The sequence below is a fragment of the Camelus dromedarius genome, chromosome 9, assembly GCF_036321535.1.
Source record: "Camelus dromedarius isolate mCamDro1 chromosome 9, mCamDro1.pat, whole genome shotgun sequence".
In the NCBI taxonomy this organism is placed as follows: domain Eukaryota; kingdom Metazoa; phylum Chordata; class Mammalia; order Artiodactyla; family Camelidae; genus Camelus; species Camelus dromedarius.
The window spans coordinates 79653828-79677747 of NC_087444.1; the positions used below are offsets into that span (position 1 = coordinate 79653828).

General features: G+C 41.7%; 1 protein-coding gene across 3 annotated transcripts; it reads right to left on the reverse strand.

The window, feature by feature from the left end:
* Nucleotides 1-7928: 7928 nt before the first annotated feature.
* Nucleotides 7929-23100, reverse strand: LOC105105037 (zinc finger protein 211). Of its 3 annotated transcripts, none has more exons than XM_064489564.1 (3): nucleotides 22837-23100; nucleotides 21597-21723; nucleotides 7929-11578 (listed from the first exon to the last, which is right to left on the reverse strand). In XM_064489564.1, exons 1-3 carry the CDS (start codon nucleotides 22867-22869, stop codon nucleotides 9924-9926), a joined length of 1815 nt encoding a protein of 604 aa, XP_064345634.1. In that variant the 5' UTR covers nucleotides 22870-23100; the 3' UTR covers nucleotides 7929-9923. The 3 variants fall into 3 exon arrangements, with proteins under 3 accessions (XP_064345634.1, XP_064345633.1, XP_031313217.2); XM_064489563.1 differs by having other exon boundaries at nucleotides 21597-21726; XM_031457357.2 differs by lacking the exon at nucleotides 21597-21723.
* Between the last annotated feature and the right edge of the window lie 820 nt (nucleotides 23101-23920).

The following is a 23920-nucleotide window of genomic DNA, read 5'->3' on the forward strand; positions in this document are numbered from 1 at the left end:
AAGATATTGAATATGGTTCCCTGTGCTATACAGTATAAACTTATTTATCAATCCTCCAAAATCTCCAATCTCGGTCTCTCCCTTTCCCCACTGCCACAATTATTTAGTGTAAGAAGTTTCTTAAACTAAATTTTGAATCAAAAAACATTAGACCAAATTACCTCCCCCCAAATTTAAAAAAAAATGTTTTAAGTGTAAAAAAAAAAACCAGAACTTTAGTCCAGATACCCTCACTGGCAGGCAAGTTCATCTATTGGCCTTTGAGAGCAGGGACGCTTAATTAAATCACAGAACCTCTGTGATCAGGGGAAATCATGAGCCATCAATACCTGGAAATTACCTCAGTTCTTCAAGGGCTGCAATGTTCGATAACCACAGCAAAGTGGTCTCCGTGGCATAAGGAACTCTCTCATGCCATATCCATTGGTCTACATTTTCTAATTTAAATATTATGATTTCTCTTCCAAAGACTTCTAGTTTTTACCCTTTCTCCTGCTCTTATTTTCACTCATTGTGCTAGTTGCATGATACATTTTTTTGTTACATATGACATTTCATGTCCTTGGACCACACAGGATTCCTAGTACTTGGATCAGCACTTTCCCTGCCCAGCCCTGGAATTTCCAATGGTTGATTTGCATGTTAATGAATAATCAGTTTCTTCTCCTGAAATTGTATGCTCCCTGCCCTCTTTATATCGTAGATATAATTGATAATGTAATGTAAAATACAGAAATATGATGAGAAAAGAAAATTATCATTTCTATAAATCCTAAATTAATATCTTAAAAAAAAAACCTGAGGGCTATTAGGAACTATCTTTGTGTAAAAGTGATTGATGAATCTATTCAAGGTTTTATATATATATCTGAATATTTTCAACTTAGTATTTCAATATTCTTTAACATGGTTGGATTATTTTAAAGAACTACTTACTGTATATCCTTTTGGTTAATTGAAATTTATGAGAAAAAATGGAAAAAAAGTAAAGCCCCTATGATAAGAACTTGACCTAAAATAAAATGTGGGCAACTTAATGTATGTTAGTTTAAAATGATAGAATATTTTAAATTTTCATTTACATTTTTGTTCATTTGTGAGACAAATATATTTTACAAATTCTTACCTTTTCTCATTACTGACTCTTACTGAACATGGCCTGCATCTTTATCAACTTTTGTCTAACTGATTAGTATCACTACTGAAGTGATCATCAACAGTTTTTACTTTTATATTCTACATCTTAGTATATTTCATTATGGTTCAATTTTATTTGTGGCGTATTTCACTTATGTTATTTCATTTTTAAGAAATAAAATGACCTATCACCTGTGCCTTATGTGGTTTTAATTTTCCCCAAATTACAAAAAAAATAGATACTTGATGTAAGATGGTTGTCTGTTTTTAGCTTTAGATCTTTTTATTAGATCTCTCTGTGTGGTCAGCATTTAGCTCTGTTTTTTTCAACTAAGTCTCTAACATATTAATACAACAAAATACCTTATTTTCCCAACTACTTCACATTTTAAATGATTCCATGTTTGTGTTTACAGACATCTTGTATGTCTAATTGAACTAATTGTGGATCTCTATAGCAGTAAATTATGCTAAAACAATATACCATGTTCAAGGCAAATTCTCTTCATTGTATGTTTTAAACGTATTCATTTTTATTAACTTAAAAGTACTTTGAAGGTATCAGAGGAATTTTAGACAGATTGTCACCTGCATGCTGTTACATTAGCAAGATACACATTGTGTGAATTGCATTAGTTATGGTATTAGCTTTTCTCTCGGTCTGCAGCGTGTCTCTGCTGTTAAACTTCATTTAACCGTCTATGATGAGGAGCATTTGCTTTTGCTTTACTATGCCTTACAATTAGTCTCATTTCAGTGTTCCTGGGCAAAATTTTAATTTCCTTTATTTAAGATAATCTTCTTTATCAATTAAAAGAAATAATGCTTATAGACACCAAATCTCCCTTTCAGCACTTTGAATATATCATGCCAACTGCTTCTGGCCTGCCAAGTGTCTACAGAGAATCTGATTTCCTCGTGCGGATTCCTTTGTATATGACTGTTTTTCTCCTGCCTCATTTATAATGCTCTCTTTAACTTTTGTCATTTTAATTATGATATGTCCTGGGGTAGGTCTACTTAGGTTCATCTTGTTTGGGACCCTCTGTACTTCCTGTACCTGGGTATCTTTCCTTTTTCATGTTAGGTAAGTTTTCAGCCATAATTTAGTCAATACATGTTCAGTCACTTTCTCTTTCTTCTTCTGAAACGCCTATAATTTGAATGTTGAAATTCTAAATGTTATCTTGGAGGTCTCTTAGGTTGCTTTCATTTTTGAAAAATGTGCTTTGCTTTCTGCTGCTCTGATTGGGTGATTTCTAGTCTTCTCTCTCCCAGATCACCTGTGCGATCTTCCATATTACTTATTGTGCTATTCATTACTCCTAGTGTGCTCTTTATTTCTGCTATTGAATTACTTATTTTTGATTGTGTGTTTTTTATATTTTCTAGTTCTTTTTTAAAATGTTTAATGCTAGGTCAATTCTTTTTTCTAGTTCAGTTAATATTTTTATTGCCAATGTTTTTGAATTATTTATCTGGTAAAATGTTAATCTTTATTTTTCATGGATTTTCTCTTGTTCTTTCAACTCAGCATAGTTCCTCTGCCTTTTCATTTTATGTAACTTCCTCTGTCTCTGAAAAATAGGTGAAACAGTTACCTATTGTGGTCTTGAAAGTGTGTCCTTATGTGGGAGTGTCCCTACGCAGACTGTGTGTACCTAGTGCTTTTGGAGGGAGGGCTAGATTTGATGTGGCTGCCAGTCAAGTCTTTCCTCAGGGTGTGCGGGCAACTATTAGTAACCAGGGCAGCTGGAGATGGAGGGGCTAGAGCCAGCACCCAGCCTGAGGTGCAACTTCCTCTCTGCTCAGTGGCCATCACCGCCTTGTCAGGTGTGTTATTGGAACAAAAGCCATGGGGGCTGGGCCAGGGCTGGCTCTTTTCCCTTTAAGTGTTTTTTCTTCCCTGTCCCCAAACTGAGACCCTTGCCCCAGAAGAGGGGAGTGCTGAAGCAAGTGGGACTTCTGTGCACAGAGAAGCCAGGTGGCTGCCTGTATAGGCATCCATGGCTACACTGAGGTGCAGCCCAAGGTCAAGTCTGTTCCCCTGTTGTGGCTGTCCCAGGTCAAATGCTGTACTGTCACATGGTATGAGCGAGCCAGAGCATTGGCCTGGGTCGGTCAGGGGTGCACTGGACTGGGGCACCTGGCAAGCAGGTCATGTTAAACTCAGCAGCTGCTAGAGCAGACCTCCCTCCACTCTGCCTTGGGGACAACACCCTGTGGTCTCTAGCAGGGGATAGTGTCTCCAGCCACCACCACTCCCACTCTTTAGTGATACCACTCCACAGGGGAGGAGCTAGGCCTGGGTGGCTTTCCTGCATATACGGTGAAGTGGATGAGCCGTAGCCAAGCAGCTGCCATCAGAAATCTGGGCTGTGTCCGAGGCACCAGTGGAGGCGGTACCAACAATGCTGCTGAAGTCCCACTCAGGCTTTTGCCCAGGACCGGGTCAGCTCTGCATCCCAGGGTTGAGAGTTTCCCAGCTCCTGGCTGCCACAGACACAGTGCCATGCTGCAGCATGCAGTCAGCGGGGCCAGAGCATTGGCTACCCCCTGGCTGGGGTGTGTGTGAGAGTTGCTAAAGCACAGCTCTCTTTGCCTGGGCTCAGGGGTAGGCGGGGGCATGTACACTCCTCTCAAGCAGATTCCAGGCTTCTCCAGGCTCTCCAGATGTCACTGTGGTTTTCCAACCAGAAGGAGGCTTGTCTCCACCACACAGACCATAGGGAAGCCAAGTCTGAGGCTTGACCCACTCATTCCCAGGATGGGAGTGTTGCCTGGGCAATTTCAGTGCCCTCCAATTCCCACGGTCCTGACCCAGTCGCTTGTCTTCCCACCCCACTCAATTATGTGTGGCTCTTTCTTACAGCCTTGGTTGTGCAGGAGCCCTTCTACCGGATTCCAGTCAGTTTTCAGTGAGAATTGCTCCACATCTAGACGCGTATTTGATGTGTTCATGGGAAGTGAGTGCCATGTCCTCTTACTCTGCCATCTTGATCTCCTCTCACCTGGTCCTTAATGAACAAAAGCAACTAAATGAGAAATGAATGTATTTTGTTCACAGGAACAAAGAAGGCCTCTTCCTTCCTGAGTAAGAGGGACGACGACTGTCTCTCTCTCTGCCTAAGCTAGAGCTGGACTCCTCTGAGCTCTTCCCCACTGGACCTGAACCCCTGTCCCATCCGTGCAGGACCTGCTTAGCCCAGCTTTATAAAGAAACCTGCAATGTCGGCTTAGTAATAACCCCACCCTTGGTATCTGATCTCTCCAGCTTTTTTTCCAGCAAGATTCTTGCTCAGTCAGTTTAGCAAGAACCCTTGCCTACCCTTGATGTTTCCTGTTAGTAATTTTCCATCCGCTGACCCCTTTACTCAGCTCCTTGGCTATAGATCCTCAGCTGTCTTTACTGTACTCAAACTTGAACGCAGTCTTTTCCCCCATATTGTAATAGTGTTGACATCTATCCCAATAGTCCTGAATAAAGCATTCCTTAGCATTTTAACAAGGGTCATAGTATTGTCCTTAAAAATGTTAAATCCATTTCGGTCAAACCCGAACATACTTTCTTAGCTTAAAAAAATTATTTAAATGAAGGTACTAGGGATTGAAGCCAGGAGCTTGTGAATGCTAAGCATACACCATACCACTGAGCTATACCAAACTCCCCAAAAGTGAACATACTTCTGTGGGCATGGACAGAAGATGGGAGGGTCCTTACCCATCTCCCAGAAATGGCACCTACAGGGCCATCTGGGCACTGAAGAACTTCCATCATACATGTATCCTCTTCAGCCCTCTAAATCCATGGGAAGAATGAATAATATTCCCATTTCAGACCTGAGGAAATGGAAGCCAAGTGCTAAGAGGGGGATTCCTCAAAGTCACAATCACAGAGGGGGCTCAGACAGAATCCACAGGGAGGTCTCAGGTCTCTGCAGCCCCCTCCCCTGCCTGTGGTTTTGTCCAAGGGGAACATATGGATGGTGTCAGAGAGGTCTGAAGACTCCCGTTTCCTCCTCATGGAACTGGGGGAGGGCACTTAGGGTGTTCAGGTAGAGCAGGAAACAGAAAGGTCAGGTATGGCACTGGGATTGAAGGGTTTTGAGGTGGTAACAGGTGGGCTGCAGGTGCAATCCAGGCACAGCAAATGGACCGTTTCTAGGGAGGAAACTGAGGTCTCAAGAGGGTGGGTCATATGTTTTTGAACTCCCAGCAATGAACAGGGATTTGAAATTAAATGCCAGGTTGCCTGGTTCAGGATATGGGGAGTCTGGTCACTGCACTCCTCTTTCCTGCCCAAACCAGCTTTGGTGACTCAAAGAACCCCCTGTCTATCCAGACACTCTGTCCCTCTACATTGAGAGCCCTGATCACATCTCCACCTCATGGTCATCTACAGGCCTAACTCTTCACCGGGAACAAATACTGATGGCTTTCCCTTTAATATACCTAATGTACCCAGTGCTCACAAACTATTATGATTCCCATTTCTGAAAGGAACAGTGTGTAGCTCAGGTTGAAGGACTTCCTCGAGGGCACACAGCTGCCAGGCCACTGACGAGCATGGTTCCTCTGTATGGGTCCACTGGCTTCTTTTCTGCCCCTCCCAGTAAGGACTGTATCTGCTTTGTCCAGATCATTAACCAACCAACCAACAGATGCAGACGGACGTCCGCATCTCCACCAGAGACTCCAACTCCACCTCACACACTGCGCACCTCGTTCCTACAAACACCCTCCCTCTTCTGAAGTTCTTTACACAAACAGGTCCAACCGAGGCAGCCCCAACAGGGCCATCCGTTGCGGGAGTGCAAACTTGGGTTAACAATTGCAATGATTGCTTTTACCAAATCATATTCTCACCTTTATGTAAGCACATAAAAAATCTATAATCAAAACCAATGTTCCCTGTATTTGTCTTTATGCTGCTACCTCAAAGCAAAATGTCTAAGCACAGAAGACTAAACTCTCAGTACCAGTCACCACCTTATCTACGGAACTTAGCTCAGTTACCTGGAAGCTGCCGAACTAGCAGGATATGCTACAAACTGTCTCCTCGCCGTGAAAAGCAGAGACATACTTTGCTTGCTTTGCTTAGTTTGAGGTCATAGGTTCAGAGCTGCTTGTGCTTGTGGAAAACCATAGCTCATCCCCTGCCCTAGCTGCCAGGACACGCATCACTCATCAGGCGCAGGTGCATCGTGTGGGCTGCTCCTCCTGCTCACAGAAGACTGACTGAGCCCTCAGCTGGGAACGGCTGGGCTGCTTCCCATGCTTACATGATTTCTGATCATTGTATGGAGACTCTGTGGTGGTCTGGTTTTCATTATCAATTGTTTGAAACACTGTAACCTTGCTCATGATTATCTAAGGTTTAAAATAACTGTTTGTATTATCAATACTGTAAACTAAGTATAAGTTAAGATTATAATGTTTCTGTTTCTCAGGAACTGAAACTGCTGACCTGCATCCCTGCACGTACACCATGCCCCTTACCCATTCCTATGACGTATTTCACTTTGATTGTTTGACTATTCTCAACAAATACAAGAGCTTCGGAGGAGCTCGGGGAGTTGGTCTCCAGCTCCCTCTCAGTGTCTTGCCTTGATAAAGTCTTGAGTAACTTCGTTCTTCTGCGGTGGGACTTTTGCTGGACAAAACTCACAACTGGTGACCCCAATTTGCAGTGATGATAACCCACAATCCATGTCATACCATATGTGACACAGGCCTCCACCGCCAAACGTAGTGATGGGTTTCCAAGGTCCTGTCCATCTTCATAAATCCACTTCAGGATTTCCCTGATGCCTCACTTCCCAGTTGCCCCCATCACTATTCCAGGAACTGTGAGGGACACTGAAGGACTAAGAATGTCCATTCTGGCCCTCTACCTACCCAAGGCTCTTCCTCCTAACCTTCTCACTCATCACCCCACTGCTCCTTTGACTCCACAAGAAACATACAAATCACCAAACGATAGTTGTTAATTAGCAAAAAAAAGTGTCATCCTCTTCTTGGAACCCACACTTTAGCAACTTTATTCCAAATGCCAAGGGAGGAATGCAGGTTGACACCTCCCACAAAGCCCTTAAAACCCCACTCCAAGTCCCCCTGTCTCTCAAAGCTGTGCACGTGTTGCCTCCAGGTTGTGCCAAGATTGTTTCCTGAGTCCCTGATCTGATCCTCATCAGTGCATCATCAAACCCGCAGTGACGTGGGAGTTCATTTCAAGTCAGTCTATACGCTCCTCACACGTGATCCACAGGGACTGTGTGTGTGTGTGGCCCACACACATTGTTGGGTATCCTTATCACATGCCTGTTCCACAATCTCCCTGGAGTGTTTGTGCATATGTGTGGCCACATCACCTGTGGTAGGTCAGCAATTCACGTATTTCTGCAACAGGGGCTCACTTCTGTCACACATCCTTTCAGCAGTGGTACATCAGTTTGTAGGTCCAGGCTGCACTGAAGGGTGCTGGCACTCAAAATCTGTCAGTGTCCCAGGCTATGCTGATATACACAAATAATTAGAATACTGTTATGTGTAATAAAATCCTGGAGTTATGAAAGGGCTCTATTTCAGAAATGCATTCTAAGAAGTTATGCATTCAATGACATGACAGCTGGGATTGTAAATTAAAAAACCACTAAGTGCATGATGATACAATCCACACAAAAAATGAACATGAAAATGATAATGATTTAAGACTGGGAAAGATCCATCAGGATTCAAAAAAAGTCATTCCATTATATACATATTTGAAAATATTCATTACAGAAGTGGAGTTTGTTCTTGTATCAATATTTTAATGAGGATCAACTAGAAATGTCAAGAGGAAACTTGGTTTCAGGGGCGTACACAAGTGTCACAACATCTGAAGGTACGTTTTGTGTGCGCACAACTTGAGTCAACCATACATCTACTAAACTGTTCTAAAAACAAATATGCAAAACCTGTCACTTCATACCCACTTTATGATGGCTTATTAGCTATGACCTTAAAACCCTTTATGGCTGTTGTATCTGTATGGTGGAAAAGTAATTTAACAGTGGGCCACTGGCAATGCTTCCCAACTCCCACGTTCAGTGACATGTCGGCAGTTAACTGGCTACGGTGGGAGCATTTACCCCAGGGACGTTGGCAAACACTACAAACCCGGGTTTAATTTACTGTGTTATTACACGTCCAGACTTAAGAGAGAGGGACTATACTTTAGTAATGCAGATTTATCTTAAATATGTATGCCTGTGGCTATTACATTGTGTGTAATACAAAAATTGAGGGGAAAAGTGAGAAAATGTTCTTCCAGAATTCGATCTCACAATTCCATGCAGAAAAGAAGTCATTCACATTATTGGTGAACGAGTCAAACCCCAAAGACACTGTTTTTACCCTATTCCCCTACTTGTCAAAGAAAGGGAAAGTAATCCAAATTCACAGAATTAAAGCAGGCAAAACATAGGGGTACAAATTTGACCAAACACGCAGGCGAAAAACAAACACATGAGAAAACACAACTTCAAGGCTTCTGGAAGAAACATAAAGTGGGGTTTTATATTCTCCACGGAAGGGTCCACCTGCATTCAATCTCAGCTTTTAAGCTAAGGTTGGTAAAGTGTGGGTTGTGAGGTGGGGGAAGGCAAGTTCCTCCTGAGTAACCACCATTATCTGGCGATTTGCATTTTTCTGGTAGGGTGGAAGGAGGAGCGGGGCGATGGGTAATGGGGTTAAGAAGAGCCTTGGGGGCTGAGGGCCACAGGGGACATTCTTATACCTTCAGTGTCCCTCACAGAACTCAGCAGTGTGACCAGGTCAGCTGAGAACCAGGGGAACAGGGCATGCAGCAGTGGGTGTAGGAAGAGGACTGAGAGGATCTTGGAAATCACTACATACAGTCCAGGAGGCCAGTGTCACATCTAAGGTAACATGATGACCCTGTCTTGGGTGCCTCAGCTGGTGCTGTTGTCCCTGTGAAGAACTTCAGAAGAGGATGTTTGCAGGAAGATGAGCACTGAGGGAGATGGAGAGGCACCATGGGTATGGGTAGTTAGCAGTACACAGCAGATGCATCTGGGCAGATGGGAACCTGGGAGTCCCTGGTGGGAGGGGCAGTAAAGAAGGCAGTGGAACCCTGTCATCAAAGGCCTGGGAGCTGTGCTCCCTCATGCAAGTACCTCAAACACCTGGAACTACAGACCCCTCCTTTCAGAAATGGGAGTAATAGATTCTGAGTACTGGGTACACTGGGTAGATTATTCACAGGAAAGTCATCAAAGTTGGTTCCCAGTGGAACTACTCCTGTCCATGAGCGTGGGACAGGGGTATGAGAGGAGCTCTCACGGTGAGGGCCAGACGGTGTGAGGAAGGACAAGGGGTTCTTTGAGTCCCAAAAGCTAGGTTGGGAGGGAAGGAGGAGTGCAGTGACCAGACTTCCCAAGCCCTTAGCCAAGCAACCTGGCATTGAATCATAAGTCCCTACCCATTGCTGGGAGTTCAAAAGCAGACGACACACCCTCTCTGGGCTTCAGTTTCCATTTGCTGCACTGTGCCTGCACCTGCCCCCTCCCTCCTGTTACTACCTCAGACTCCTCCAACCCCAGTGCTGTCCTCATTCACTGCATTCACAAGGCCCTTTCTCCAGTGTGAATGCTCTGATGTTAAATCTAGTGGCTCCTTTGGATAAAGAATTTATCAAATTCCTTACACTCATAAGGCTATTCTCCACTGTGGATATTCCTCTGGGTACTGAGCTGTTGGTTTAGCTAAAGGATTCAATGCACTCATAAGGCCCTTGCTCTAGCGTGAACTCTCTGATGATAATGGAGGCCAGATCTATCAGTAAAGGACTTCCCACATTCACTGCACTCGTACGGCCTTTCTCCACTGTGAAGTCTCTGATGGTAACGGAGGCCACATCTACTGATAAAAGATTTGCCACATTCACTGCAATCATAAGGCCTTTCTCCATCGTGAACTCTCTGATGGTAATGCAGGCCAGACCTATCAGTGAAAGATTTCCCACATTCACTACAGTCAAAAGGCCTTTCTCCACTGTGAAGTCTCTGATGATAACGAACACCAGACATAGCAGTGAAAGATTTCCCACATTCAGTGCATTTAAATGGCCTTTCTCCAGTGTGAACTCTCTGATGGTAATGGAGGCTAGACCTATCAGTAAAGGATTTCCTGCATTCACTGCACTTATAAGGCCTTTCTCCGCTGTGAAGTCTCCGATGGTAATGGAGGCCGTATCTACCAGTAAAAGACTTCCCACAGTCACTGCACTCATAAGGCCTTTCTCCGGTGTGAACTCCCTGATGTTGAATGAAGTGGCACCTTTGAGAAAAAGATTTACCACATTCCTTGCACTCATAACGCTTTTTTCTAGTGTGGATTTCCTTATGGACACTGAGCTGGTGCCTTTGGCTAAAGGATTTCCCACATTCACTGCACTGATAAGGCCTTTCTCCACTGTGAATCCTCAGATGATAACGAAGGCCAGACCTCCAAGTGTAAGATTTCCCACAATCACTGCACTTGTAAGGCTTTTCTCTACTGTGAACTCTTTGATGTGTAAGGAAACCAGAATAGTAGGTAAATATTTTCCCACATTCACTGCATTTATAAGGCCTTTCTCCAGTGTGAACTCTCTGATGCTGAATGAAGTTGCATCTTTGAGAAAAAGATTTATCACATTCCTTGCACTCATAAGGCTTTTCTCCAGTGTGCATCTTCCTGTGTGTACTGAGGTGGTGGCTTTGGATAAAGCATTTCCCACATTCGCTGCACTTGTGAGGCCTTTGTCCAATGTGAACTTTCTGGTGCTGAGTAACTGTACACCTTTGGGTCCAGGCCTTCCCACATGTGCTGCACTCACAAAACCCATCACTACTGAGGACTCTCTCATCCTCAACAAGTATGTCTCTGTGGTGGGACGCCTTCTGGCATTCGCTCCAGCTGGGATGACTTTTTCCACTGTGAAAAACAGCTCCACATTCACTACTGTTGTTTAGTTTCTTCCTGCAATTAGTGGCCTGTTGCTGAAGACCAATGCTGGCCAGGAAGGTCTTCCCAATCTCCCTGCAGGTAAATGGATCCTCTGATACATGAACTGTGCAGCTCTTCAAAAATGAGGGTCCCCCCATATCACACCTGAAGAGTTTCTCTGTAACCAGCTGCCTCTGGGGCTGTTGAAGGTTTGCAGTGAAATAGAACTGCTTCCCACATGCTCCACAGATGTATGCTTTCTGCCTGCTATGTGTTCCCTGGTGTTCAGCCAAGTGCAGGATGTCTCTCAGAACTGGGACACACATCTTACAGGACTGGGCCTTCTCAGGAGACACACCTGCCCCGGAAGTCCTGATCTGTGACACTCCTTCTACAGATACCCTCCGTTTAGAAGGTATCTCTTCACCCTCAACTCCATGCCAAGAACCTAGAAACAAAAATATTATAATGTAAGTGTTGACTATATTGGGCGGGAGTGACTTGACCACAAATGTACCTCTGACACATGAAAGAACCAGTCCACAGGATTGTGTTCAGGAAATCTTGGAATCAAACTGAGGAAGCAGGTGCTCTGCATTACTGGACCTTAAGGTCACAAAATTGAGGAGGCCTCAGCACAGGACACAAGGACTGGATGTGGCCCAAGAGTGAAAGGCACGATCTACAATTCACTCCTGTCAATGGCTTCTACAAGGACCACATCTGCTGGTGACCTGCAAATACTGTGCAGAAATGTATGTCATAGCCCCAGAAAATCTCCCTGGAACAGGTAGCTGGTGTTCAATGAATATTAAAGGCTACGTTTGTGTTTCAGGTCATAAACAAAGCCAGAAAGTACTATGGTGAAAACACTGCAAAGAACACATGAGATAAGTGGTCCAGAGAGGCGACAGGGAATTAATTCCAGGGTGGAGTCAGAAGAAGAATGAGAAGTAGCAGAAATGACAATTCTAAATGAGAAAGGATGACAGAAGTGGTCTGTGGCCACTGGCAATGGCACTAAAACAGCAGTCAGACAAGACAGGTTCCTAGTATGACTTCAGCAGAGACCTGACATCAAGCCCTTTCCCAGCTGCCATTCATCTTGGCCAGGCTACCCGTGAGCTCTTTTTGCTGAAACAACAGTCATGTCCATCCCAGGAGCACCAAGGACTCTCCACCTCCAGCTGAATGACTACATGGGACACAAAGGATACAAGTCCTAAAGGAAAGTCAGGACAGGTGAGTGGCCAACGCTAGCCCAGAGGAACTCAGCTCACAACAAAGGATGCATGTTTAAACATTACAAAAGAACCCCTAGTTCAGCCAGGGGGAAGCATGCACTCCATCCAGCAAAGTGTCAGGAATCCATCTCCCCACCTAAACAATTGTACTGGCAGAATCTAACTGATGTAACCATTTTGCAACTCTGGAGTCTAATATACAGTGTCCCAAATTCCACTAATTTTGGTCAAGTTCAGCTCTTCGCATGTAGGAGTTCCTAATTCCACAACCCAAGTCCCGTGGCAGGTGGCTGTGCACATGTTCCCAGAGCAGTCTGCAAGCAGCCTGCAGGAGCCAGAGTGGGCACTAAAAACCTAGTCCTTCAAATACGAGACATGTGCACTCTGACTGCTGCTTCTGAAGGCAGAAGTGTGGCACAGGGAAACGGCTACTGTTGGAAACTGTACCACCACTATACAAAGCCCCTCCCCCTCTGGCTGAAGCCAATCTAGGGGATTTAAAGGGTCAGTTTCTATACTCATGCTCTTCATTTTTCTGATTTTCCATTTTGGAGAGCGAGATATTCAAGGACTAAGACACTCAAAAGCAACCTCTTATATGGGAATTTTAAAATGACAGCACATACCCAAGGAAAGGCACACTGAAAAGACTTTGTTTCCACCTCATTAGTATCCAGGAAAGGGATACCCTAAAAAACATCACAAGAAAGAGAATCCCCCTGCCTCATGCAAATCCTGGTTAAAGATGAGAACAGAACCTCCAGAGCTGCAATGTTGTAAGATACAAATATTCAGTTTTCAACAACAAAACGTCACAAGACATACAAAGAAACAGGAATGTATGATGAACTGAAGTGAACATAACACATCAACAGCAACTGTAAGTTCTGAACAGGTACACAAAGAACATACAATGAACTGATTAGAAAAAAGACTTTAAAACAACTGTCTGAAAGATGCTCAGATCATTGAAAGAAACAAGTGGGCTGAAAAAAAAATATTGCCTGAATGTAATGGTAATAACAATAAAGAGATAGAAAGTATAAGTACTGTAAAGTAGAAAACTTGGCAGCTGAAAATAGAATTCCCAAGGTGAACAAAAATCACTAGAGGGAAACAATGCAGAAAAACATTCCAGATTTGATGAAGGACATAAGTATAAAAATCCAAGTACCTCATGAACTCTAAGCACAATGAACTCTGAGCCCCACAATGCAGAACACTATAACAAGTCATTAAAAAGCAGAGATGGAGAATCCTGAAATTAAGAGAAGTGACTCATCACAGAAAAGGGAACCAGAAAAACATTACCAGGTTTCTCATCAGAAATCCTGGGAGACCAGAAAGCAGTGGGCTGATAGAGTCAAATCACTGAGGGAAAAATATCCTGCCAACCAAGAGTCCTAGATCACACAGAAGCACCCTTCAAACATGAAGAAGAAATTAAGACATTCCCAGGTAAACAAAAGCTGAGGAAGGTCTTTACCACTAGACCTGCTCTGCAGGAAAGGCTAAAAGGAGTCTTTCAGAGTGAAATGAAAGGACACTGGTGAGTAGTTCAGTTATTTCAAGAAATAATGATCTTTGAACGTATGTACAAAAAGAAGACCAGATTCACATAGAGAAGAAAGTATGGTTACCAGTGGGTAAAGGGGATAGGAAGGGGTAAATTGGGAATTTGAAACTTGCACCTCTTGGGGAGTGAGGGAAATGTTAGCTATCTGGATTGCGGTGCTGGCTTCATAGGCGTAAGTATCTACCAAAATTCATAAAATTGTACATCTGAGACATGCGTAGTTTACTGTAGAGCAATTATACTACAATAAAGATGTTTTTAAAAAAAGTAATAGTCTTTGGCAAGGGTAAGTCCATATAAAATTATAAAAGCTACTACTTTTATTGTAATTTTATAACTGCACTTTTTGGTTTTTTACATTATTTCAAATACTAATAGGCCTTTTAAAATATTAGTTCCAGTTTAAACATACAACATATAAAAATGTAATTTTGTGAAACCACTAACTGATAATGGTGGGGACAGAGCTGTACATAAGCAGAGATTTTTTTAAAAATGATATTGATGGTAAGCTTGTATAAATTTCAATTAGTATACTAGAGCTTTAGGATATTAAATGTAATCCCCACGGTAACTACAATGGAAGCTATGTAATTTACACAAAGGAAATGAGAAGGAAATCAAGACATTTCACTACAAAAAAATCAGCTAAATACAAAAGGAGTAAATAACAAAAAATAAAGGACAAGAACACTCTAAGGAATATAGAAAACAAAGCAAAATGACAAAAAGTACCTCTCATCAGTAATTGCTCTAAATGAAATTGGATTAAACTCACAAAGCAAAAGACTAATTGGCAAAACAGATTTTTTTAAAAAGATTCAACTATATGCTTTCAAAAAAAGACCAAAATGTTGAAAATAAAAACTCAGAAAAAGGTATTTCATGCAATAGTAACCAAGAGAACGTAGAAGTGGTTATTATTAATAGCAAACAATAAAGATTTTCTGTCTAAAACTAGTACAAAGGGGAATGGTATATTTCAACAAGAGATTCAACTTAAAATGACACAATAATTATAAATATATGCATACACCCAGTAACAGACCTTCAAAATATATGAAGCAAAAACTGACAGAATTGAAAGGAGAAATAGTTCTACAATAATATTTGGAGACTTCAATACTCCACTCTCAATAATCAAGGGAAAAATAGATTTAATTAGATAAGAATCATACAAACTATCCTCTCCAACCATAATACAATGAAGATAGAGGTCGGTAACATACAGAAAACTGAAATACAAATGTGTGGAACTGAAACAACATGCTCTTAAACAACCAATAAGTCCAATAAGAGAATCACAAGGAAAATCAGAAAATCCTTAGAGACTAATGTAAACAAAAATATAACATACTAAAACCTTACAGGATGCAGCAAAAGTATCACTAAGATGGAAACTGGCAAGTACAAATGCTTACATTAAAAAAGAAATGTCATGAATCAACAATCTATCTTTACAACTTGAGGAACTACAAAAAGAACAAACTAAACAAACCTTTCTGAAAAGGAAAATGATAAAGATTAGACAAATAAAATAGCCACAACATTCTGTTCTTCTTAACAAGGGCTACCCTCAGTAGAAACTATTTAAACAGGGCCTAATCTGCTGTGGTTTTACCAGAGCCTAACTCATCTTGGAAAAAGGAAATATCCAGCTCCAGCCCCTTCTACCCATCCTGTCCCACTTAAGGGAGTGGAACATAAATTGAGAAGCACTTGTGAGGTTTACAGTCCAGACACAGAGGCTCATTAAAAGATTGAAAATTAAACATACTATGAATGCTTACAGGACTATGCATGTTTCCCTCACCACATTTTATCAACACACCAATAAAGACCTATTTACAATGGTTCCTTTCACCAAATACATCATGCTAGTTACCAAGAAAAAATTATAGGGCACACTAAAGAGCAAAAAACAAGTTTTGAAGAGACAAAGAAGCTTCAGAACCAAAACCAGAAATCACTGGGATGTTGTAAAGATCACATTGGTGATATAAAACAATTATGATCAATATACTCATTAGAGCAGCAGACATTACACAAGACCAGAAGGGCGATGAAGTAAGAGGTAGGACATTCTAAGAAAAAAACCAAAAAGAGAAGTCAGAAACACCATAAAAGAAATGAAGAATGACTGTGATGGGCTTATTCACAGACTGGACATACCTGAGGAAAGAATCTCTGAGCTTGATGTTATCCTAGGAGAAGCTCCCAAAATTGAAAAGGAAATAGAAAAAAAGATTAAGAAAAACGAACAGAATATCCAATAACTATGGGACAACAAAAAGGTCTAACATACATGTATGGAAACATCACAAGGAGAAAGAGAAAAAGAAACAGAAGAAATATTTGAAACAATGATGGAGAATGTTCATGAAATTAACATCAGGCACCAACCCACAGCTCCAGGAAACTCAGAAAACACAAAGCATGCTGAATCCCCAAAAAACTATACCTACGTATATCACATTCAAATGCAGAAAAAAAAATCCTGAGAGAAGCCCAATGAATAAACACCTTACCTATAGAAGAGCGATAAAAAGAATTTCATTTGAGTTCTTCTCACAACTCATGCAAACAAGAGAATGGAGTGAAGCATTTAAAGTGCTGGAGTTGGGGTGGAGGGGGCATGTTGAAAACCATACTACCCTAGAATTGGGTATCCAGCAAAATTACCCTTCAAAAGTGATACTGAAATAAAGGCTTTCTTAGACACATGAAAATTGTGGGAATTAATTAAAAGAAGTTCTTCAGAGAAACAGAAAATGATATAGATCAGAAATTTGGGTTCCACATAAATAGAACAGAGAATGAAAATATTTCAATGACATGTAACTGACACGTAACACTGTATTTGTTAAAGTGTACAATATGCTTTGATGTATGTATACATTGTACAATGATAACCACAGTAAGTTAACATCATAATTACAATTTTTTTCTTGTGATGAGAACTTTAAAGATCTACTGTCTCAGCAACTTTCAAATATACAATACACTATTATTAACTACAGTCACTGTGCTGTGCATTACAACCCCATCGTACAACTGAAAGTTTGTAGCTTCTGACACCATCTGCACATTTCTTTCACACACTCACCATCACCTGCTTTGGCAATTACTAATCTGTTCTCTATATCTGAGTTTGCTGTGTGTTTGTTGTTGTTGTTTTTTTAAAGAGTCCACATGTAAGTGTAATCCCATAGTACATCTGACACTTGAACAACATGGGCTAGAATTGCATGGGTCCAATTATACATGGATATTTTTCATCACATACACACAGCATTACATGATGTGTGCGTGGATGAATCCACAAATGCAAAGCCTCAGCATCAGAGGGCTGACTGTGGGACTTCAGCATCTGCAGATTTCAGTGTTCAGGGGCTCATGAAACCAGTCCTCTGTTGAAACTGAGGGATAACTGTATTTGTCTTTCTCTGTCAGACTTATTTCACTTCACATAATGCCCTCAAGGTCCATCTATTGTTGCAAATGGCAGGATTTCCTTCCTTTTTTTATGGCTGAATATTGAAAAATACTCCGTATGTAGCACATTTTTGTTATCCATTTATCCATCAATGGACTCTTACATTGTCTCCATGTCTTGAATACTGTAAATAATCCTGCAATAAACATGAGGTAAAGATATCTTTTTGAGATGATGATTTCATTCCCTTTGGACTGGATAAATAAATACAAAGAGGTAGAACTGCTGGATCATGTTATTCCTTTTTTAGTTTATCTAAGATTCTCCATACTGTTTCCCATAGTGGTTGCAACAATTTACATCAACACTGCACAAGAGATCCCTTTTCCCTACATCTTCACCAACACTTACTTCTTGTCTTTTTGATAACAGACATAATAGGTGTCAGGTGATATCCCACTGTGGTTTTGATTCGCATTTCCCTGACCATTAGTGATACTGAGCACCTTTTCACATAGCTGTCTGCCTTTGCATGTCTTCTTTCAAAAAAAATCTGTTCAGATCTAACAGATGACAGTTTGTGGAAAAGAACAATGGCAAAAAGGTACTCCATTACATATTTTTATATACCCACACTTAACATATGCCTAGGTAAAAGTAAAATGCATGACAGCAACAATACAACGGGGAAAAGAAAGCAACTAGGATTTCTGTTTAAGTTACAACATATCCAAACTACTCATGAAGCCATATAATGTTACTTGAAAGTGGACTTCAATTAGTTGTTAATATATATTGGAAACTCTAGGGCAACTACATGAAAAAATGAAAAGAAAGAAGTATAGCTGATAGGCTAACAAAGGACAGAAAATGCAATCACTAAATGCTGGACTGAAACCACCAAAATAAGAGTGTAAGAATAAAAGAGAAAAAAGGAACAAGGAAAATGAATAGAAAATGATGACAAATACGTTAGATATTTATACAACTATACCATTAATTAAAAGTAGTCTAAATATACCAATTAAAAGAGAAATGATCAGAGTGGGTCAAAACACAGGACTTTAGTCCTCCAAGAAACCTACTTTAAACACAAAGATGCATATAGATTAAAAGTAAACGAATACTGCAGCAAAAACCATCTTAAGACAGAAGTTGATATCTATACAGGCCTTCCTGAAATAACAAGAATCTCAAATAAACAACCTAACCTACCATTGGAAAAAAAATCACAAAAGGAAGAACAAACAAAACCTGAAGTCAAATCTCAATATTCATAGCAGCACTTTTTACAATAATCAAGACGTGGAAGCAATCTAAATGTCCATCGACAAATGACTGGATAAAGAAGCTGTGATATATATATACACAATGGAATATCACTCAGCCATAAAAAGGAATAAAATAATGTCAGTTGCAGCAACATGGATGGAACTAGAGATTATCATACTAAGTTAAGTCAGTCAGAGAAAGACAAATGTCATATAATATTACTTATGTGTGGAATCTAAAAAAAATGACAGGAATGTATTCACAAAAGAGGAAGAGACTCACAGATATAGAAAACAAACTTACAGTACTGGGGTGGGCAAAGAAGGATAAATTGGGAGTTTTGGATTGGCAGATATAAACTATGTACAGAATAGATAAATAACAAGGTCCTACAGTATAGCACAGGGAACTATATTCAATAGCTTGTAGTAACTTTTGGCGGGGGAGAGGCAAGGTAGTTAGGTATAATTATTTTTAACAGAAAACTAGGGATTGAACCCAGGACCTTGTCCATGAGCTATACCCTCCCCCTGGCTGGTAATAACTTGTAATGAAAATGAATGTATGTCTGTGTCTGTGTATATACGTATATGTATACATATATATACACACACACGTACACATATATACATACAGCTGAACCATTAAGCTGTATAACAGGAACTACTAATACAACATTGTAAACCAACTATACTTCAATTTTTTTAAAAATGGGGGGAAAAAACTCAGTAAAAAAATAACAACCCAATTTAAAAATGGGCCAAAGACCTTAACAGACACCTCATTAAAAGAGAATATACAGATGACACTATAGCATATACAAAGATGCAAGGAAATGCAAATTAAACTCAAAAGGAGATACAATCACATACTTATAAGAATAGCCAAATTTCAAAAACTGACAACATGAAATGCTGGTAAGGATATGGAACAAGAGGAATTTCATCCATTGCTTGGTGGAATGCAAAACTGTACACCCCATTTTGAAAGACACTTTGGTAGTTTCCTACAAAACTAAACACATTCTTATATCATCCAGTAATTATACTCCTTGGTATTTACACATAAGAGTTGAAAACTTACATCTACACAAAAATTTTCACAGGTGTTTAGAGCAGTTTTATTCCTGGCTGTCAAAACCTGGAGGTAATCAAGAAGTCCTTCAGTAGATGAATGGAGAAACATGATACATCCAGATAACGGGAACATTATTCAGAACTAAATGCGAAAGAGCTATCAGGTCATGAAAACATCACGCAGAAAACTTAAATTCATGCTACTAAGTGAAAGAAGTCAAAATGAAAAGGCTCATACTGTATGATGCTAACTATATGACATATTAGAAAAGGGAAACTAAGGAGTCTAAAAAAATCAGTGGTTACCAAGGAGTACAGGGGAGGAAAGGATGACGAGATGGAGCATGAAGGATTCTCAGTGCACTGAAAAATTCTATATAATACTATAATGGTGAACATGTCATCCTACATTTATCAAACCCCAAAGATGAACACCACCAATAGTGAACACTAATGCAAACTTCAGCTTTTGAGTGATAATGAAATGTCAGTGTAGATTTATCAATTTGAACACTCCAGTGGAACACTTGATTCAATGCAATCCCTATCAATATTCCAAAAATCTTTGAAATTGAAAACCTCATCCTAAAATTCATATAGACTCTAAAGGGATTCCATAGAGACAACACAATTGTGAAAAAGAACAAAGTTGTAGGACTCATGCCACCTGATTTCAAAATTTATCAAAAAGCTACAGTAATCAAAATAGCACGCCAGTGGCATAAAGATGGATATATACTCCAATGGAAAAGGACAGAGAACAGACTCTAAAAATGAACCCTCACACACATCATCAAATAGTTTCTGAAAAGAGGACCATTACCATTCACTAAGGACAGTCTTTTCAACAAAGGGTACAGGGAAAACTGGATATCCACATGTACAACACTGAAGTTGAACCAACCTTACCTAACACTATATACAAAAATTCATTCAAAATGTACCAAAGGCCTAAACATAAGCGCCAAAATGATAAAATTCTTAGAAAAAAACAAAAGAGAAAAACTTCAAAATGCTGGATCCACTTATGATTTCTTGACGACAATAACAAAGGCAGAAAAACAGAAGAAAACATTGACACACTGGACCTCATAAAAATGATCAATTTTTGGTGCATACCTTTAACTAACACAACATTATTTGTCAAATTATACATCAAGAAAGATGGAGGAAGAAAGAAAAACACTGAACAACTTTTGTACATCAAAGGACTCTGAACATAAGGGAAAAGGCAACCACAGAATGGGAGAAAATATTTTAAAATCATGTATACAACAAGGGATTAATATCCAGAATATATAAATAAAACCTATAACACAACAACCAGAAACACAAAGTAATTAAAAAATGAAAAAGGACTTGACTAGGTGTTTTCCTAAAGATACACAAATGGCACAACTTTAGGGGAAAATCATAAAATGGTAAAGATATACTACTTCACAGAAGTAGAAGAACTGAAACCTTGGAAAAGGGTCTTGCAAGAACAGCTTATGGTCTGTTTTAGTAATGACCATATCACTGCCTACAGTCTGTTGCACAATCAGGCACAAATCAATGTCAGATAAAGGAATGGAGCAAAACTTAAGTACCATGGAAATGGACAGTCAACTGACCAAAGAGAGGACAAGAAAGGAAGGATTTATCAGGCTGAGCGCAAGACTACTGACCCTCAATCATTGCGTGCAAGATGCTGGGTCTACAGAGCAGGGATTCACTCAACATAGCCACTGTAAACAGAGCACATCCCCAAGGGACTGAAGTAGGAAGTAGCAGCCATGGTCTAGATGTGAAAAGGATAGAGCTGTCCAAGGGGAAAAGAAGAAAGGCAGTTCAGGGGACAGGGGCAGATGTGAAGGCCTTACCCAGCATGGATACAAGGGCAAAGTTCTCCAGCATGACATCAAGGTACAGACGTATATGAACCTCATCAAGCAGACACCATTCCTCCCGGGAGAAGTACACAGCCACATCCTCAAAGGTCACACTGTCCTGCTATAACGGGGACAAACAAAACCATGAACAGTCTCACTCCTGAAAATCCACGACCCATCTTCCCACACATCTACCCTACTGCCCAACTAGATGGAGCCTTGAGACCTGGGTAAGAAAACCTTCCTGCCCTGATCTGAATCTCCCATGGCCTCCAGAATACAAAGGCAGTCATTTCAAGGCTAATTCCTCTTCCCCGCTGTCTACTCCCACCAGAAAAAAAAAAAAAAAGGAGACCACCAGTTAGATAAACCAGCTCAGCCTCACTTCAAAGCAGTTCCAAACGCTCATACTGGTTCCAGTAATAACCTTCCACACCTCCTACTATTAGCGTTGGCAAATGGGGACCCTCTACATATAACCCGGCCTGGATCCAGGACCCTGAGCATGGGATTCTCCAGGGTCCCCAAACCAAAAGGCTAGCAGAATGGCAGCTGAAAACCTCCCAAATACAGAGAATGTGTGGGTGGCGGTCAGAACAAATGAGAGGGTGGGACAAACTTCACTGAGCAAAACTGCTTCTGCAGCCCTGGGAACCTGTGGGAAAAGGAAGCCCACGGAGGAAAGCGACCACGGCGGCGCTCCGGGGGCCAGGCCTTCCTGGACCTCTGCCCGGTACCAGCCAGGGAACCTCCACACTTCAATCCTCAGTGTACCTCTTACCAGCTGTGACCTGGGAGAAGCCACAACTGCCCTCTGCCTCCATGTTCTTCCTACATTCCTTGATTCCTTTGAACAAGCTTTGTAGTATTTTAAAAAACCTCGCTCAGATCGTGTCCTTCCTTGACTCAAAACTCTCCACGGCTCCCAGAGCCCTAAGAATTAAGATACAATCACTCCTGCACCATTCCAGGTGCAAGTGGGCCTCAAACTTTGTTCCTCGGAGAGACAAGACAGACTCCAGGTTCCCCGAAGTTCCCGGTTCACTTGCCTCTCCAAGCCCCACCGACACCGCAAGACACTGGTGGGCAGAAATAGGGACCCCGTCCTGAAGGCCTCACGGTCCTGGACCAGGGGCCTGGGCTAAAGAGACGGAAACAGGCGCCCCCCGCTCGGGGCGTTACTGTCTGGGTGGGAAACGGGCAGGGGAGAACCCGGAGCAGCAGCACTTACCTGAGCCCCGACCCTCAGCGCAGCCGCCGCCATCCGAGCCTCTGCGCGGAGCAGAGTGGCCGCAGCCGAGTGACCGGGTCGGCTCGGCACCGACACTCCTCGCAGGCGGCGGTGTCCTCCACCCTCACACCAGCCCCCGTGTTGCGCTGACAGAACCTTCTCCTGCGCCTTCTAGCCCGTCACCTCCCTCCCTTCACGGGAGACGCAACTTCCTGACCAACCTAACGGACCCCACAGCAATCAAAATGTCGGCTACGAGCACGCCGGAAGTGCCGCTCCAAGAGGTTTGCCCCTCCGGAGATGTCCCCTTTCTGGATTTTCATTGGATAACGTCATTGACCTTTAGCGAACGACATTCTGGGTAATGTAGTGGTAAGGACTCAGCGAATAGCGCTTCGCACGGAAATCACCCAGCTGTATGCCAAGCATTACCGCGAGGGGCGCTGGGAAATGGGCTCTAGGGAGAGGGAGGGGCTCCATCCTTTTTAACCCGACGGGACAACCAGGGGGAAGAGGAGATAAGAGAATTGAAGTCTTTGGTGCTATTAGTCCCTGAAGCGTTTGGACAATCTCTCAGGCTCCGTGAAGTCTTCGCAAGTTAACATCCACTGGAAACTGAAAGCAAATACACATTTTTCTATTGCTCTTGAGATGCATCCAGCCTGAAGTGTGAAAGTCATTTTGAAAGCTTTGGTCAGGAACAGGAAAAAAGGCAGGCAGGACTGTGACTGGGAATATGGAGAGGAGATAATGGGCAGCCCTGAAGCAGATGGACAAAGGGGAAAGCACTGTTTCTGGTCCCACCGAAGAGGCTCTCCTGCCTGTATAGTCAGTGATAGTGCCCAACTCAGGGAGAAACGCTGGTGTACGTATGAACAGGCCACCCACGAAGGCGGTTCTCTTGCTCTTTGCACCTCCCCTGCTCCACCACTTCCTCCTTCACCTACACCCGACTCATCTGACGCACCTTCCCTCTTAATCAGAGAGCCTAATCAGTAAATAAATGCCTAGTACTTCATCCCAGCCCCGGCTAGTTATTTTTGTTAATCTTTAGATCAGAAAGTCTTCATTTTGATATTTTATC

What these genes read in the sequence shown, in the direction of transcription:
- LOC105105037 (XM_064489563.1), bottom strand. Translation starts at nt 22,869, where the DNA reads ATGGCGGCGGCTGCGCTGAGGGTCGGGGCTCAG. An exon ending in CGCTGAGGGTCGGGGCTCAG is followed by an intron (nt 21,727 to 22,836) that starts GTAAGTGCTGCT and finishes TCCCCGTTATAG; the next exon opens with CAGGACAGTGTGACCTTTGA. An exon ending in TGCCCTTGTATCCATGCTGG is followed by an intron (nt 11,579 to 21,596) that starts GTAAGGCCTTCA and finishes TTTTGTTTCTAG; the next exon opens with GTTCTTGGCATGGAGTTGAG.